General features: G+C 43.1%; 2 protein-coding genes and 2 non-coding genes across 4 annotated transcripts in view; 2 read left to right on the top strand and 2 right to left on the bottom strand.

Annotated features, from left to right (window-relative positions):
• The window catches only part of LOC126568525 (ADP-ribosylation factor-like protein 5B), a 241,679-nt gene that overhangs the window by 60,414 nt on the left and 166,277 nt on the right, over positions 1–14,988 (top strand). The gene's annotated exons all lie outside the window — the stretch shown is intronic.
• Positions 5,390–5,461, bottom strand: Trnah-gug (transfer RNA histidin (anticodon GUG)). Its single transcript has one exon. It is a non-coding gene; the product is annotated as a tRNA-His (tRNA).
• On the bottom strand, positions 5,710–5,782 carry Trnav-aac (transfer RNA valine (anticodon AAC)). Its single transcript has one exon. It is a non-coding gene; the product is annotated as a tRNA-Val (tRNA).
• On the top strand, positions 8,837–13,013 carry LOC126568318 (zinc finger protein 70-like). The gene is made up of 3 exons (XM_050224777.1): positions 8,837–8,877; positions 9,083–9,304; positions 12,176–13,013. Exons 1-3 carry the CDS (start codon positions 8,837–8,839, stop codon positions 13,011–13,013), a joined length of 1,101 nt encoding a protein of 366 aa, XP_050080734.1.

The following is a 14,988-nucleotide window of genomic DNA, read 5'->3' as shown; positions in this document are numbered from 1 at the left end:
TGGCTGTAGCCTGTAAACAGAAAAAGAAAGAAATAAACAAATTGAACCTTAATGAATGGCTGCTGCCAAAGACAGCTGACTAGACAGGGCAACACCTTGGCACACCGACCCGGCCATTGCCGTCTAATCACATTTGCCACGTACGTAATGATCTGCGCTTGAGTCTTCGGCTTAGATCGAAACTTAATACGTAGCGTTTTTAAACATGAGTGGGTAGTATTTGTCCTTTGGCTCGAAATTGTCACGGACAAATGTCAATTGTATTATTTTTTTAGCCTAAATAACTGTTGATAATGTGTAAAATCTTCAATGATTTTGGTATAAACTTACGATGCTAAAATATTCAAAATGCTTTGAATAGCACGCATTAAAAAATATTTAGAAAATTCCCGAAGTCTTCAAGATCGTCTGTGCAAACATCAATAGTTGTCGGAATGCCCTGTACACTAATTTTTAACAAGATAATCAAAAATTGCGACAAAAAGCTTGATAATTTTTTATAAGAGGCAACGGCTCACAATAAAAAAAAACCGTTTAGAGAACTGTCATCTGGAAGGCTAAGTAAATTCAAAAATCTTCCCACAGAAAAGCAAGGACACGATTGCAAGAAAAGCTGATAATGAATAATGACTCAAACAAATGTGAAAAAAAGGTTTCAACAGAACAGCTATGCAGTCATTCAGTTTTTGACTGCAATTGAATCACTCTACCGATCATCCGTGAATGATGATCATGTAATGCACATGGAATGTAGCCAAACAAATCTGTTTGATTATTATTCACCCAATCTTAGCAAAGGGAAAGCGTACAAGTTGCTGCCATCAACATTGGTGATGATTTTGCATCCTACTGTACTCCGTAAGATCAATTAGGACCTCTACTACGGGTGCAGATGGACCGACAAGATGAATGCCTGTGCGGTGCGATGCAGAGACCTTCCCTTCCTATTATATAACCCTCACTGACGACAGCATGTGATTTTAAAAGCCTCCCCAAAAAAAAAGATCGTTCAATCGCTTTAATTGACGTTTAGGGGCGATAAAAAATTGATTTCTAATTGAATTATTGATACTCAATCATCCATCAGACTGGTGGTACGATAAGGAGCAGTACCGGGACGCTTCTTTTGCACCTTTTTCTGGCAGAAAAGCTAAGTGTAAAAATGTTCTAGAAAGACAAAGGAACATCTGTCCTAGGATCTTCCGTGTAACAATTTAGAAAAAAAAAATCGTTGTGGCTGATTTGTTTTATCGTGCCAAACGTCGCAAGATAAGCCACAAGTCGTGCTTCGCCTCCTTCGCTTTACGTTACGTTTCTTTTCTCTGTTCTGGTTCGTTCGTGTAACCATATGGCAGGTGGGAAATGTGTGTCATAAATCTGGCGGTTGCGCAAGGGAATGCCCAACCGATAAGAGGGAGAGCTTGAATCGACCGGTCGTCGTCGTCAAGTGTGACGCAGAATAGGCGCGTTATGGAAATTGACCCCATCGAAACCGTCTCACAACGATCCTTACCCGTAAGGTGGTGCAATACTCGAGTGTGGGAAGGATAGTTCTGTTATAAATTGCCAATAAAAATCACCCATATTAATCCGGGCAACTGGAATACATGGAATAAAGCGGGGGGAAGAAAATCAATGCAATTTTTGTGTTGCACGAAAACAAAAATGTGACGAAATACCACAACTGGGGTTGACTTCAAATGACAAGAAAATGCCTTACTGAAAATCATACCGAAACGCACCTTTTCGTTTGGAGGGCTTCCTGCTTGTTTTTCCCCGTTGCTGCCTGTGTTCGTCCTCGTTTACCAAGCGTACAAGCTGCGACGGGTTCCTGCGACGGCGAGGCGAGAAAGAGCTGGATGGTTGGTGGGTTGGTTGGCTGGACTGGCACTTCCTGATTTGCTCTACGGATCGATAAAAACGTGTGCTCACGCGCCGCGCGTCCTCGATGCTTCTCGCCCGTTATGTATGTGTATGAGTGTGCCGTGTATTGATATGTGGGAAGCCACGGAATATCCTTAGAGTGCGTTGTTGTTTTGGTAGCTGATTTTCGAACAATATCAATCGAAGGCGACGACGATAATTTCCCTGCGGAATTCGTTGAATCCTAGCAGGCAGACGGTTCTGCACCGGTAACTATGATTAAGTATACGTTATGAGGAAGAGGATGTGTTCGTGTGTGCGTGTGTCTGTATCGTAGGGGTTGAAAATTTCCGCTTTTCTTTGATGAATTCTGCCGCTTGTATCAACTCTTGCCAATCACACAAAAACCGTACACGGGAAGGCAGGTATTTTGTATGATGCCAAGGGACTGCGGCATGCAGTATGGTCGTTTTGTGTGACACGTCGCAAATAAAGATGCTAAATTGTGGTGCGAACTAAATCAGCTACATCCTCATCCGATGCGTTTCGAGGGTCCGGGCCGGGGCCGATTCACACACCAACCGAACGACGATGCACGGGTTTTTGTTCTTTTCCGGCGTTGCTTTGTTTCCTGTTTCACCGTTTTCGCTTCGTGCTTCCGACTGTCACCGAATGGCAGGGGACGGAACCGGACATAGCAGCCCTGGGGAGAGCTAGAATGATCCGGGGATCCGGAAAGTTTATTACACCGTCTGGCGCTCCTCTTAGTCACTGCAACGGCACACAGAAGGATTGGCCTTCTGGACTTAGTCACACATGAAAAAACGAGCTACCACTTGGGAAACTGCACACTCACACACACGGTACACTTCCGGTTTGCTGGTGACATGAATTTTGCACACTGACTGACACTTTTCTCCTTCTTTTGCTGCAAAAGGCACACAGCTCACACACGGGTGCACGCGAACACGAAACTGCACTAAAAGGAACACGAGGTCCACTAAACCTTCAGCAGAAACCGCACGAAAACACGATGCTGCAATCGCCTGTGACAGACTTTTTCACCGCAGCCCGCTGCCTGACCGAAAATGATCTTATTTTCGTGCACTTTTTTTCTCGCTGAATGCCTTTCCAGAACTTAACTCCGCAAGGAGGGATAATAAACGTACAAACGCCGAAACGAACCAACAACCGAAACGATGCAGTTACGAATTCGAACACGGCAACGTGTTCGAAAAACCGTTTGAAATTTTTCAAGCGGGATTCCGATTTACGGGCACATGGCCAAGAACAATTTAAATTTTGATTTAATATGGGCAGCGAAGCACGACTTTAGATAGATTTAATTTGTAATGATTTGAAAATGGCTTAGCATGGTTAAAATAAGGTATAAAATTACAGAAAGGTTCTATTTCTACAGAAAGGAAAGGAACAACCGTAAAAATCTAACTAGAACTATGGGTGGAAAACGAAAGCCAGTAGGACTTCATGTGCAACAAGCAATTTTCTGATATATTTTAAAAATAGTTTCAACGTATTGCAGTATTTTACTTCTACCCACTGTATGATAGAAAATGCTAAAGTGATTTTCCCTTATCTATATCTATTATAATATTAATATTGTATTTCCGTAAACGTGCGCTACAACTAATTTAATAATAACAATGGATTTTACCACCGGTGTAGGCGAAGCGATATAGCTTCGTCAATCATTATTACACGGCAGGACTGGGAATCAAACCATATCCGGGATGAACTATTCAACTACGTGTTATATCAGTAAGTCTAGGAAACCGTTAGATAGATAGCCTGCATGTCCTTTGCTGGAGAAGGTCAAGCCGAAAGGAAGAAGGAGCTGTAATATTTAATTCATACTATGTAATCACTTGTTTTTGACAGAAGTCAAATTGAACTACAAGTGGGTTAGATAAATCGTAAAACCTTCCTGGAACCAATTATGTATGCCAAGGCACACTCGTAGTTTTCACCGGAACGGCTTATCAGTAAATAGAATCATATCTCCATCACTTCTATCCACTCGACTTTTCCAACACATTGTTCTTTGTAATAAACCTAAGTCTGCGGCAAGTTACCACGAAGGGATTGGGAAAAGTAATGCAGATCAATGTCGAACCAAGGCGTCGGCCACAACGCTTAGCTCCGGACACGTGCATCATTCCTCACCAGAGGGTGTGAGATTGTTTTTGTCACTTTGATATCGCCTAAAAGGGCTTGCTGACTAGGAGCTAGTGGTAGAGCCTTCGGGGTATATTTCTCATCTTGTGACACATTGCATATTGCCGCTGGTGTAGATTAACTAAAACAAGGGTGACAAATGGGCCGTGCGAATGCATTGCTTAATGATGATTTAATCAGGTGATAGAAACAACACCAGCATTAAAGCTTAAATTTGATGTTTTCAACTAGCAATTACTTATTTTGTAACACTACAACAAACCATCATTTACGAAATATTGCTTCATGCACTCTCACACTCTGAAAGCACCGAAAAGCCCTTCTTACAGCTTTTTCGAACCTCAAATCTGCAGCCTATTCAAACACACTCGTACCCCGGATTATGTTTCCACTATTGACACATCAATTAATTCGTATAATGACTTCTTCCGAATTGTTCCAAACCAACGCCCTGGCTAACCTTCTCTGTCCCTGTGTTGGTCCTTTTGCCACTCATTGAAGAGGCAACGAGAGTGCGCCTCCTCAAATGAACAACAGCTGAATCAACTCTTGCCTGAAGTGGTTACCGCAGATTGCTTCCCGTAAAAAAAGGTACTTCAGGTCCGAAAATTGATCCTCCAGGAACACCTTTGTCAAAGAAACTGATTTGGAAAATGAATTGAAGAGATTTCAGGTAAGATCCATTGCATCTTGATTTTATTATTGCCTGATTACAAAGTGGTGTTCGATGGATTGATGGTTGCCAAATTAAAACCAGCTGGCAGAAGGATTTACTGTCTTCCTTGAGGCTGAAGTCTATGATACCAGATTTTTACTCACAATTTAGCTCTAATCCCAAGCTACAAACAATGACACCACAATAACTAACATTTTCAAAGGACCTCTTCCACTGTGTTTCCCACATGTCTATCGCCGAAACGAAATGATCCCATTCCTGCATGATTCCTTCTTTTGCCGGCGGCAATGCATTAGGCAAATGAGATATCTCTAATGTGGACTTTTGCGTTTCGCATGAAACACCTCGCCATCCAACAAGTCATCCATAACGCCCGGTAGCGATAACGCAAGAGCACCCACCGTGTTGTAAAGCTGGTTTCGAAGCTGTTCCAGCAGCCTCCCAACAAACAGGTAAATAAACCGGGGAAAATCTTTGCCTGTAGACATACCACCTACTCACTCTTACATTCGACGACCACAAAGAGAAGAATTTTACTAAACCTATAACTTAGTTATTTCAAAAAATCATTTGCAGTCGTCTTTCTCCGTCCTCCGTGACAGTGTTCTACTGAAATAGTTTGAGAACTTCTCTCACATCAACTTCCAACAACACTGCCGTGACCAGGATTCGAACCTGGGTTACTACGGCCACAACGTAGGGTCCTAACCACTAGACGATCACGGCTACAGACGGTGACTTGAAAGAGCTTCAGAAAAGCGCATTCAGCTTCCATTCGTGCTCCAAATAACCCCAAAAGAGGGGGAGACTTTCATCTGTCCGTTGCAAGAGAAAGTACACGCCAAACCCCCCGAAAGCCAAGTGAATGGAAAATATACGAAACAATGGTCATTTTGTGGTGGGGTAAGAGCTATCTTTGGCTACCATTCAGAGCAACGAGATCACTCCGAACATAGTGGCAAAATATCTGAGACTGTTTCCGCCCGGGATCGAACCGGGGGCCTTCCGCGTGTTAGGCGGATGTGATAACCACTACACCACGGAAACATCTGTTGTACTTTTCACAAATACATTCGCCATCGAATGCATTCAAAACTGCAATATGCGTCGTCTATGAAGCTCATCAATAAATCAACAAAATGTTCGATAATACCTTTAGCCGACCAACGCAAGAGCCACAGGGCAATCGGTGGTGCAGTTGAATGGTTATTGATTATTTTCATGACTCATTAGGGTAATTGAATCCTCTGGTCAAAGTCCTCGTACGAGGTTAGTATTCCTATCCAGATATTTGAGTTATTTCAATCGCAACTTCACAGTACAATCGACAGTTTTTAACCAAATTTGTGCAATTTTTCCTACAAATGATGACCCGACGGCACCAACACATCCAATCTGAACCAACTTTTCAAATTAATAGTAAACAAGCTGTTATTGCTTGTTGACTGCGAGGCCTTCTAGTAGGCCATTTTAAGGCTAGCATTTGATTGGCATTTCGACAAAAACCGGAGGCCACAGATCTCTCTCTCCTTCTGAGTTTGTTCTATTCTGCTAAAATAAAGCAATACCCCGTTACCAACGCCATGGTGCCGCCGTGTGTCTATATTTTGCCCTTTTTTCCTCGCAGGTTCTGTTCTATCGCCATCCCTCGAAGCCGATTGCCGTGGAAGAAAAACAACTGCGAGGCGAGTTTAAATTTAATTATAAATTGTTGTTTTTCTTCATCCTCGTGCAACAACCATCATCTCGTAACACCCAACACGGATGCAAGGATCGCCGAGATTTCACCGGTATTCGTTACCGACGCATGGCGGGAAATTGCCCAGCGGCCAAATTGCAAACCAGACGAAACACGACGCCACACACCCGGGAAACGCAAACATGCAACACAGCTCAGCTCGATGCCCATGTTTGTCTTAATCTTTCACGGTACCATGTGGGATTTGTCGGGTGGATTGCGATTTTCTATTAGCGTTGATTGGATGTGGCCAAGATGGAAAAATGGTGAAACCACTCCAACGAAAACTGATGGTAACGAATTCCTAAAAATGTTTTACCATCCAATTCCTGGTAAGTAGACCGATAGCGCCATATCAAATCAGTTCAGGCGATTCGTAACACCTCTGTCATCGCGTGGCGGCTCACTAATCGGTTAATAAGGTTTTGCCAAATACATAAACTACCTTCTGCACGAGAGGAAGATGACTCCATGCTTCCGATCTTCCCACTCTGATTAGCTTCGATATTCGAGTTATCCAACACCAGCAACAATCCTCTCACGATTGTGTGTGTGTGTGTGTGTGTGTGTGTGTGTGTGTGTGTGTGTGTGTGTGTGTGTGTGTGTGTGTGTGTGTGTGTGTGTGTGTGTGTGTGTGTGTGTCGCCGTTCCACCAAATTCCTCCCGCCAATGCCCTGAGAGACCTCCAAGGAACGAAGATCGGAAAATCGGAGATTAGAGTGTTTTCCTTGGCATTTGGCCAATCGCTTTTCCGATAAATGTGATCTCGTCCATTTCATTTCTTCCCGAGCGCGCCATCGCTCTCCGTTGTTGTCTCACCAGTGTGGATGCTCTTGTATATCCTTGTCAATTAACAAATGCGCATGCCATTGACGTCACCGGAACACGAAACACCGGATGCGCTTCCTCTTCGCGTGCGCGAAACGTTATCTCTAGCTGTTGTCATCTCGCTTTTCCAAATACTCTCAACTTGCTCTGTCTCGAAGACCTCCTCCGTGTCCTTGCATTCCTTGCCTTGAGCATGCGAACAAGAAGAAGGATCCTTATCGGAGAGTCTAAACCATCCATTACCATCTATGGATGCTTTCCGTGCGCGTTGAGGATCGTCGAGAGAAGAGATAAATACATAATCCTTCTAATTTTCCTAAATCAGTAATCGTTCTCACCCCTGTTTTGTCTTGGCTGGCCGGCCTATACTTTCCACCATGGTGCGTTCTTTATATGCTCACAAGCGTGAAAGAAGGAACCACGTTTCGGACACCAGAACTTTCACAGAGAGCTTATGTTTTCGAAATGACTACATAGGAAGCATACACTTTGCACATAAAGGACAGTCGGCGAGACGAACACGCACAACCTCCAGAGTCAACATCTTCCCCTGCAGAATTGTAAATCAGATTTGGAAAATAAATAATCGCTTATGTGCATGACGCGCGTGTCCTCGCGAAATGATCCGAGTGTGACCAGAGAGCCTCAGAACGAGACACCATTGCGAGCAGTGCGAAAGAGTGGGCCGATTGTGAAAACTCAGTTTTTCCGCTTCCTCGCTCAAACGTCCTCGCCTTACTGTTTCAAACTGCGGAGGTCCCAGAAGGTCCGCGGATTATGTGCAGATCAGTGTCGTGTGTCCCACCCTTCCAAGCAGGGCAATATAAGGGAAGGACTCCTTTCTCTGCCCTTCCTTTACAATCCTTCTGCCTGTTTGTGTCGCTCTGTATCTGTTCTACCACACACATAAGCGTTAAATTTGTTTACCTTGCTGCTTCCATTACGGATTTTCTACTTTGTGCAACGCTATCCTTGGAACACAGGAGACGGAGTCAGGAGAGCACGCGGAAGGACTCGCCAGTGACTAGTCAGCGTCCAGGGAAGGAGCTGTTCGAATGGCGTCGAACTGGGCCAGCCTCACTTTTCAACGAACTGTCGGATCGAATAGGTGCAATCAGAGTTGACACTCTCGAAACTCGTCAGTGGAGTAATTCTTGAGGAATTCTAGACTTATAGTGCTCAGAGAAGAACTGGTTCATTGTGCAATACCTAACAGTCTCGATGATAGTATGTCCTTCTAAACTGGCTCTGTGAACGATTTATTGTGGACGTAATTGGTCTCTAATTGGTTGTTTTGTGCGTTAAGCAGTTAAGCTGTCGAGAGTTCTCTCTCAATTTACTGTGTGAAATCTTTTCATAGTGTATGGGAAAAAATGCCATCATTGTGTTGAATATACCTTAATCGAGATTCCTTCCGGCGACTTCCTGGTCCCATTCTTGTGTTTTTTGTGTGATTCCATCCGTGTGTGACACAAACAAAAGCACCAAAAAACTCTCTTCTGGGACGTTTCCTTAAGCTTTTGGATCACAACGAAATGGCAACAGACGTCATGATGGACTGGGATATCATAGACATGTAAGTGGATTACTTTTTTCTTTATTTTCCCTTGTAGTCTATTGTGACAACAATTTGTCCTCGTAATGGTAATGGACCATTGATGATGGAACACCAATTGAACCGGCTTATGATTTTTAATTAGGCCTTTTAGGTGTGACTTTTGGATTTCCTTCCGATAATGTATCCCTGTCTTTTCTCCGTTTAAAATTATCACTCCTAACAGCTTCAATTTGAACGCCGAAGACCGAGAGTTGGACATCGAGATTCGATCAATCCTGCTCAAAGACACAAGCTACACAACAATACTTTCACAGAGTGATGAGGAACTCATGGACCAACATTCTTTAGAGTTCGACAAAACAAACCTACCGTTAACTGATTTTGATCCACTAAGGCAACTCACAATGGGCCATTCATCTTCCTACTGGAAACCCTCCAAATGCACGTAAGTATGGCGATCAAAAGTCCCTTTCGCAATGACGTTAATGTAGGTTTCAAACGTTGGACCACCTCGCCCTCTGAGCGCATCTCGTACAGAAGGATTAAGAAATTACATTCGCACCATTTGAGGTGGATAAATCTCACAACAAGCAACAAACGTACCTCTACTTGGCCTTGTACTCAGAAGGCTTCCCAGTTTTGGACTATAAACTATTTGTTTGCACAAAACTAACAAGGTTCTGGTACACAAGGATTAGCAACCAAATAGAAGGGGTTCCTCTCCGTAATTGTAGTTGCAGAGAACGCTTTTGTCCTTCCGATTTCGGTTGTTGACATTCAGTGCTCAGTTGCTACCATTTTGTAGACATTGGACTGGCTTCCTTTAAGTCAACATAATACGGCAGCAGCATCCCATTCATGCAAACTAAAATCGTTCATTGAAAAACGCTCCTACTTCTTTGTGCATGAGCTGGAAAATTGTGATGGAAAATGCGTTCTGCACCGAGAGTATGCCAAGCAAATAAAAATTACAACTTGATTGGCTTCATTTAGGGATATGAATACGTAATGAAGTGATCTGAGAATGGAAAATAGTTAGTTGTATAATGGAGAAAAATAACCAATGAATCCATAAACATGCCACACATATTGCAGACGAGGTATCCAGCTGTAAATGATGCTGAATTGCACATGAGCAGCCGCTGGAGCAGAAGGATGCTTTCCAACTTTTTTGTTCCCTGGTTAACTTCAAAATAAATATTCATCTTCACATTCTGGAAGGAGAGCCACAGCAAACTTTAATCATTTTTATCTATTGAAAGGGCAACAATCATGGATTTAGTAATTATTTGAATTTTTGGCACGTTGAGATAAATTGCTCAACTGCTTAAATAAACCTCACCAAACACACGTTTAGTTAGAAGACGGAAGTATGAGGCCTTGTATGAATGGAAACCCAATTTCCCAAGGAGGTCAACTTCTAGAAAGGCTTCTTCTTAACACCTCTTACATACACACACGTGAAGCAAGAACTTGGACGTTACTGGTTGGTTCTGTAATCCTACTTTCTTGCTTGGTCACGTGTTTTCGGCTTATGAAACATTCAGTCTATGGGGCCTTAGGGACGCTTGTTGGCTACACAAAACTTCGCCAAAGTGCTGCAACGAGAACTTTCATCAAGCCAATCTCAATTTCAACTCAAGCGATGCCGAAACCGGATCACAATCTTTTGCCGTCGTTGCCTCGTACTCCAGCAAGACAAAGTTTCTGGGATTGATAAATGTTTAATGATTCGTAAAGCAATAGAGGACGCATTGTTTCTCGAAACTGATGGATTCGGCTGTGTTTGTTATTAGAAATGTGTTTGATTTGGCTCGAGAAGTTTGATTCAGATTGAACTTAAAGATTGAACGTAAATATAAAGGAAACATGTTTGGAGAAGGTACTCCAAACATTCTCTATTAACTTCTCGTGTATTTCTACTACATTAGAGTCCAACTCTTTGCTAATTCGTGTGATAGCTTTTATCATTTTTGTATCAATTAAACGTTATTTTCCGGAGCAAAACTCCAAGAAGCCTTATAATCTAGCGAGTGCGATTACCGTGATTCGTCTTTGAATGCAAGATTCTCAGATCATTTGATCACAAATTACATTAATTACATTATAAGTCTTCCTTGGAAACACCGCGTTAATGGCTAAAACGTTGTTACACTCGATTTAAATAAAACTTTCGTAAAACTTCAGATGAAAAAGGACTTCGAAAACTCAAACATCCTTGATTTGGTACATTAAGAGATGAAGAAACGACTTCGACAGTCGACCAACGGAAAACTTCTTTTTTTTGCGCGAAAAAAACAAGGAACAGCATGTTTAATGAGCGGCCAAGGAAAACAATCACTCGCTGCTCATTATCGTTATTTGCATAGGCACAATCCGGAAACAACCGTGCAAAAGGTGCTCGCGCTATTTGCCACAGACAGTGGGCCATAAAGCGGGAAATAACCGTTGGGACTGCGGTGGTACTTCTGCATGATTTATGTATTTCTCCATTCTTCTCAACTAGAAATGTCCCTACTGCAAGGGTTAAGGATGGCGGATGACGGATCCGGAAATGTTCCGTGACGGAAAGTTTGTGCTAAATAAATATCAACTTCATTTTCCAATTCCCTGGTGCCGTGCGTTGGGAAATTGTTTTAATAATCGATCGAGTGCAGAGCTTGTTGCATACTTTATATCGACCATTATACGGTCAGATGCACTCTATTCAAAGCGACCTAGTCGTGCTAATCAATGGCATCGATCAATAATAGTTGGAAGTTCTAATTTACTCACATCCTACTCGCATCCAACAATGGAAAAACCTATGCAACATCCAGTTACGATTGTTTTGCGTACAAAAACAATGGAAACTCTAATGCTCATGCTCATCCAAAAGAAGTCTGGTTCTGATTCTCTTGCAACCGCTCGATGGCACCCATTTCCACACTTTTCCTACGAAGAAAAGAGCATTTCCAAAGGGGCGTTGCCATTCGGTTGCCAACGCTGCCGGACCAATCAGGTCTCAGTATTCGTCGCCGGGAAGTACGGAAAAGCAGGACGACGATAAAAGGACTCAATCAAGGACTGATGTTGGCTGATGGCGCTCGCTCGTATCTCCCTGATGAAGCATCACAGATTCGATTGCTTGTAGCGAGAAGGTTTCCACAGTTGGGTCTTGTTTGCGGTTAGCTTTAGATGAGATCTACCTTTAAGCTCCAGGTAATGGAAGACTTTGGACAGAATTCCATCATCCGACGGCAATTTACATCTTCCCAAAAACCCACCACCAATTGTTGAGAGTAATTTTGTTTGTGTGTTTGTGTGCTAATTCCAGTACTCCGACGGCAGATCTGAAAGAATCCGTGGACTGTGATGAATCAACTTCCAACATTCTGAAGGACACCGACGACACGGATATCATGTACAAGATTGATGCATCGGTCTCTCCCCAGGACATATGCTCCAAGGGTCCCTATCCGTGTGATGATCAACCCGACAGTGAGAAGAACAACAATCTCCAACCTTGTCCTCACTGCAACAAACACTTCTCCTGCAAGACTTCCCTCGCCGAACACCTTCGACGACACACAAACGAAAGACCGTTCCAGTGTCCCAGTTGTCCCAAGGCGTTCCGGCTCTCCTCGACGCTCTCCGCACACAAGAAGCTGCACGATTTACGAGGACCCAGTCTGCGGTGTGACACGTGTGGACGAACCTTCACACAACCCAGCGCCCTTTCGAGCCATCGGCTTCTGCATCGCGAGGATAGACCCCATTGCTGTGGGCTTTGTGGCAAACAGTTTGTTCGTCTGCACGCCCTCAAGACACACGTCCTGAGTCACGCGAACGAGCGACCCTTCGAGTGTGATCAGTGTGGAAAAACGTTTACCGAAAAGCACGTGCTGGTGCGCCATCGCAAGACACACAGTGATGAGAGACCACACGAGTGTGAGGTGTGCTCGAAGGCCTTCAAGGAACGGTATGACCTGCTGCGACACACCCTCATACACAGTGGACTGCGACCGCACAAGTGTCCGGATTGTTCGAAAACCTTTGTCCAATCCAATGCCCTGGCCAAGCACCGAAAGTGCCACGAACGAGAACGTTTTGTTGGCCACCGGTTGGATACGAAGGCGTTTGTTGTGACAAGAAGCGAAACTACCTGTTGTTAAGTGTTGAATTGTGCAGTTGCAGATTACCTTCGAAGGTGCAACAGGTGCATGAAAGCTCCTGGGAGTGACAGTTGTATGGATATGTGCTGGAGAGTTAGTTTGTAAAATAAATAGACACGTGTTAGTGCAAATATAATCGTTTGAGTCAAACAATTCATTCAGAGTTTCTGGTGTGAACGGTCGAACGGTCAGTAATGTTAGAAAAAGGCTTTCCAAAGTCAAAGAAGACAACTCTTTCTAACCACTTCTCGGTAATCGTAACAGCCATCGTGTTTCCTGTGCCAAGTTTTGTACAAAACGAATGTTTCAGTTGCTTTGAGCCAAAGAAAATATATGAACATAGAAATAAAATGTTGAACCTATAAAGAGAAAAATAAAAAATTATACTATTATGAGCAATATTATTACTAAAAGGTTCTTTTTTGTCATTTTAAATTCGAAATATAATCTCAGGTGATATCTTAGTCTATTAATTTTGGCTTTTATGACATGAAATGGGATTTTTCATATCCTTTAATGTAAGGCCGCAATGGCTTATCCTGCTTAACTACAGTTTTTTTTCGTATGTACGGTCTGGCCGTATTGACTTATGAATAAGACGTGGTGAGGTAAGTCAGTCCTCACTACGGGGGGACGACGGTCCGGATGGGATTTGAACCCCGGTCCTGCCGTTTGAAGACCGGCGCCACTGTTGCCTACACCACCGAACCGCCCCGACTTAACTGCAGTTCTCATGTAAACAACTTATGTCCACCCATCACTGCACAAACAAGTAGGAAAATCAAAGGACATAATTGGTCTATTTGAGGATATTTGCGACCTGCAAACTTTCGACAGTCGATGTGAGCCGCTGTTGATGGCTTGACAAACAATTGCGATAGCAAATAGCAATGGAAAAGATTGCTTTTCTTTACCATTTTGAGAAAATCCTTACCAAAAAATGACCTTTCCTATGTTTGCAGTAGGGGGAATAAAATTGGACAATGTAACGCTCCCAGTAAAACCATTAAGAATATTGAAAATAAAATCGCAAGACGCCTTTTGTACTGAGCCATGGCTCGTCTAATGCCACAATGCTACACACTTGTGGAGAGCGCCTGTCTGTTTTTTCTACTTCAGGGATTTAGCAGGACTTTAATCTCTGGTACACTCATCATACTGGGAGGCTATACATCGTTCGAGCAGCTCGAGAGGAAAAAAAAAGCTTTTATCTAAGGAAAGCAAATCAACGTTGGATTATTTTTGGCAATTTTTTATTCCTCGTTTCTTGCTGCCAGCCATTGGTGTATTGGCTTTGAATCGTTTTATGTAGAGAGAGCCAAAAAAAAATCAATGTTGTTATTTTTTCTCAATCGCACAGAATTATGCATGCAAAGTGATCCGCTTCGGAAATGTTTTTATAGGATGCGCCCAAAAAGACGGGACGGTAATATGAAACTGAAATGGTTTTAATGTTTTTAGAGTTCCTCCTATTTTTCATACGTCTGCCCGACGGCCGATGATGTTAGGGTTTTGGGATTTTTTTTTTGTTTGCTTCATCCATTTTCATATCGATTTGCATGATGGATGTAAAGAAATGTGCAGAATGCTTTTTAAGTTTGGAGTGGAATTTTGCTTACCGACCTTTTTTCCCCTATACGATGCATAATTTTCATCATGTTCGTACTCATAATTCGTCGTCGCCATTTGCTAAACGAAAATATGCCAGTAAAACTTTCATTCATCAAAGGCACTGTAACATAAACGGGGTGACAACCGTGACAAAACGAACCGTCACGATACGATGGTTGGATGATAATTTTAATATGTCCCGAAACTGGTCATGGTGATTGGGATTGCGGAGCAACAATCACGGGCAGTGCTAAAACGGTGGAACCATGTCGAACCAGCTTACACGCAGTCGGGCGTGGCATATAATCCGTCCGTCACATCGTTTTCGGCCCTGTTACCGCGTCGTCCCAATCATCATCACACC

The sequence above is a fragment of the Anopheles maculipalpis genome, chromosome 2RL (assembly GCF_943734695.1).
Source record: "Anopheles maculipalpis chromosome 2RL, idAnoMacuDA_375_x, whole genome shotgun sequence".
NCBI lineage: Eukaryota > Metazoa > Arthropoda > Insecta > Diptera > Culicidae > Anopheles > Anopheles maculipalpis.
This window is presented reverse-complemented; position numbering and strand designations above follow the sequence as displayed.

Bases quoted from the DNA above. Each gene is read 5' to 3' on its own strand.
- LOC126568318 (XM_050224777.1), top strand. From the start codon at position 8,837: ATGGCAACAGACGTCATGATGGACTGGGATATCATAGACAT. The intron at 8,878-9,082 runs GTAAGTGGATTA...CACTCCTAACAG, and splicing joins GACTGGGATATCATAGACAT to CTTCAATTTGAACGCCGAAG. The intron at 9,305-12,175 runs GTAAGTATGGCG...TGCTAATTCCAG, and splicing joins TGGAAACCCTCCAAATGCAC to TACTCCGACGGCAGATCTGA.